The 1,741-nt window shown below is 48.7% G+C and overlaps 1 protein-coding gene across 1 annotated transcript in view; it reads left to right on the plus strand.

The window, feature by feature from the left end:
* The first annotated feature begins 314 nt into the window (after positions 1-314).
* The window catches only part of UCP1 (uncoupling protein 1), a 14,332-nt gene continuing 12,905 nt past the window's right edge, over positions 315-1,741 (plus strand). Inside the window, exons 1-2 of the mRNA XM_007941201.1 lie at positions 315-440; positions 1,286-1,484. Coding sequence (XP_007939392.1) covers positions 315-440; positions 1,286-1,484 — 325 coding nt within the window. The remainder of the gene's footprint in view (positions 441-1,285; positions 1,485-1,741) is intronic.

Below are 1,741 nucleotides of genomic sequence, written 5' to 3' on the forward strand. Positions count from 1 at the left end.
CACTCTAGGGCACGCCCCTAAGCCCCGCTCTTCCGAGACCACCCCCCCCCCCCCAGCGGCCAGGCTATATAAGTCACCTGCCTGGGGCAGGGACGCACAGCGCTCGCCAGCCCTGGGAGCAGTGGGTCCTCCTGGCACCAGAGTAGGGAGGAGGAAGACGTGGCCGGAATCAGCTCCACTGCTGCGCTTCGCCTGCAGCCGACTGCCTGCTCGCCCGCCAAGGGTGCAGCCACAAGAGGGAAAGAAACTTCCACCTTCGGGGCTGAAGCCCTTCTTCGGTTGCAACAGAGCCTCGCTCAGCTTTCTGAATGAAGATGGTGGGCCTGACAACTTCGGACATGCACCCGACCATGGGGATCAAGATCTTCTCAGCTGGAGTGTCGGCCTGCTTGGCGGATGTGATCACCTTCCCGCTAGACACCGCCAAAGTTCGGCTACAGGTAGGGAGTGAGACAGGGTCTCAGAATACAGAGACCCTTTGTGTGGGCTCCCCTGATGCTCAGCTATGGTATCCTGGTCATTTCTGCTAGATAAGGCAGGTGGCTACCTTAAAAGACAATTTGGCCTTGTCACAGAACAGGTGCTTTAGGTTGGGACATTGGAAGTTTTGAGGGATTAACAGGACAATCACAATAGTCACAGAGAATGGGTTGAATGCTACACCCCTAAAAAGTTAGGGTGCATTAAGTGTGCTGCTAAAAGCTAAGAATATCAGCCATTCCTGAGTTTACAAGTCAGGCCCTCTTCCTTCTTTGATTCTACAGGGACACTTTCCCAACCCAGTAACTTATGGGTCCTAGATAATTTGTTGAGGGGCAGGGGCATGTTCAAAGTGCTCTTTGTAGCCATATAACTATATAGATGAGTGTGTATGGAGGCAGGTGTTGCTGAGAATGAAAGGGAACTTAAAACATGAACATGGTGGGAAAAAATATATTGGATTAAAGTTTCTCCAATAAAGACAGCCTAATGTCATTCTGTTCCCTGGCAAAGTATCAGTACCAGTTGCCACTGGGTCCACTCTGATGCATGGCAACCCCACGTGTGTCACAGTTAGAACTGTACTCCATAGGGTTTTCAATGGCTGATTTTTTTTTTTTTTTTCAAGAAGTAGCTCATCAGGCCTTTCTTCTGAGCTGCCTCAGGGTGGATTTGAACCTCCAACCTCTTGGTTAGCAGCTGAGCATGTTAACCATTTGTACCATCCAATAATTCCCCCTTAAAGAGCTATGACCCCCTTACTCAATTTTTACTTCCCTCTGATTTGTACCTTTCTCATTTCCAGATCCAAGGTGAATGCCAGCCCTCCAGTGCCATTAGGTATAAAGGTGTCTTGGGAACAATCACTACTCTGGCAAAAACAGAAGGACCAATGAAACTCTACAGTGGGCTGCCTGCTGGCCTTCAGAGACAAATTAGCTTTGCCTCTCTTAGGATTGGCCTTTATGATACTGTCCAGGAGTTCTTCACAGCAGGGAAAGAAAGTAAGTAACAAGTGTTCCCAGAAAGGGCAGACAGCTAGAGAGATATATACCTTGGTCATTGCTGTTAAAAAAGGTAACACATAGGGTATGGTCTTCATAACAAATTGGCAAGTAAACAGTAATCTTTGAAGTATCCCCCCAAGAATATTAGCTTGGGGTACTCATTGTTCATGTTGTTGTTGTTGTTATTTGCCGTCGAGTCGGCCCCGACTCATAGCGACCCCTCCTTGGGTTTCCGAGGCAGTTATCACTACGGA

The sequence above is a fragment of the Orycteropus afer genome, unplaced genomic scaffold (assembly GCF_000298275.1).
Source record: "Orycteropus afer afer isolate SDZICR_OR568_19922 unplaced genomic scaffold, OryAfe1.0 scaffold00076, whole genome shotgun sequence".
NCBI lineage: Eukaryota > Metazoa > Chordata > Mammalia > Tubulidentata > Orycteropodidae > Orycteropus > Orycteropus afer.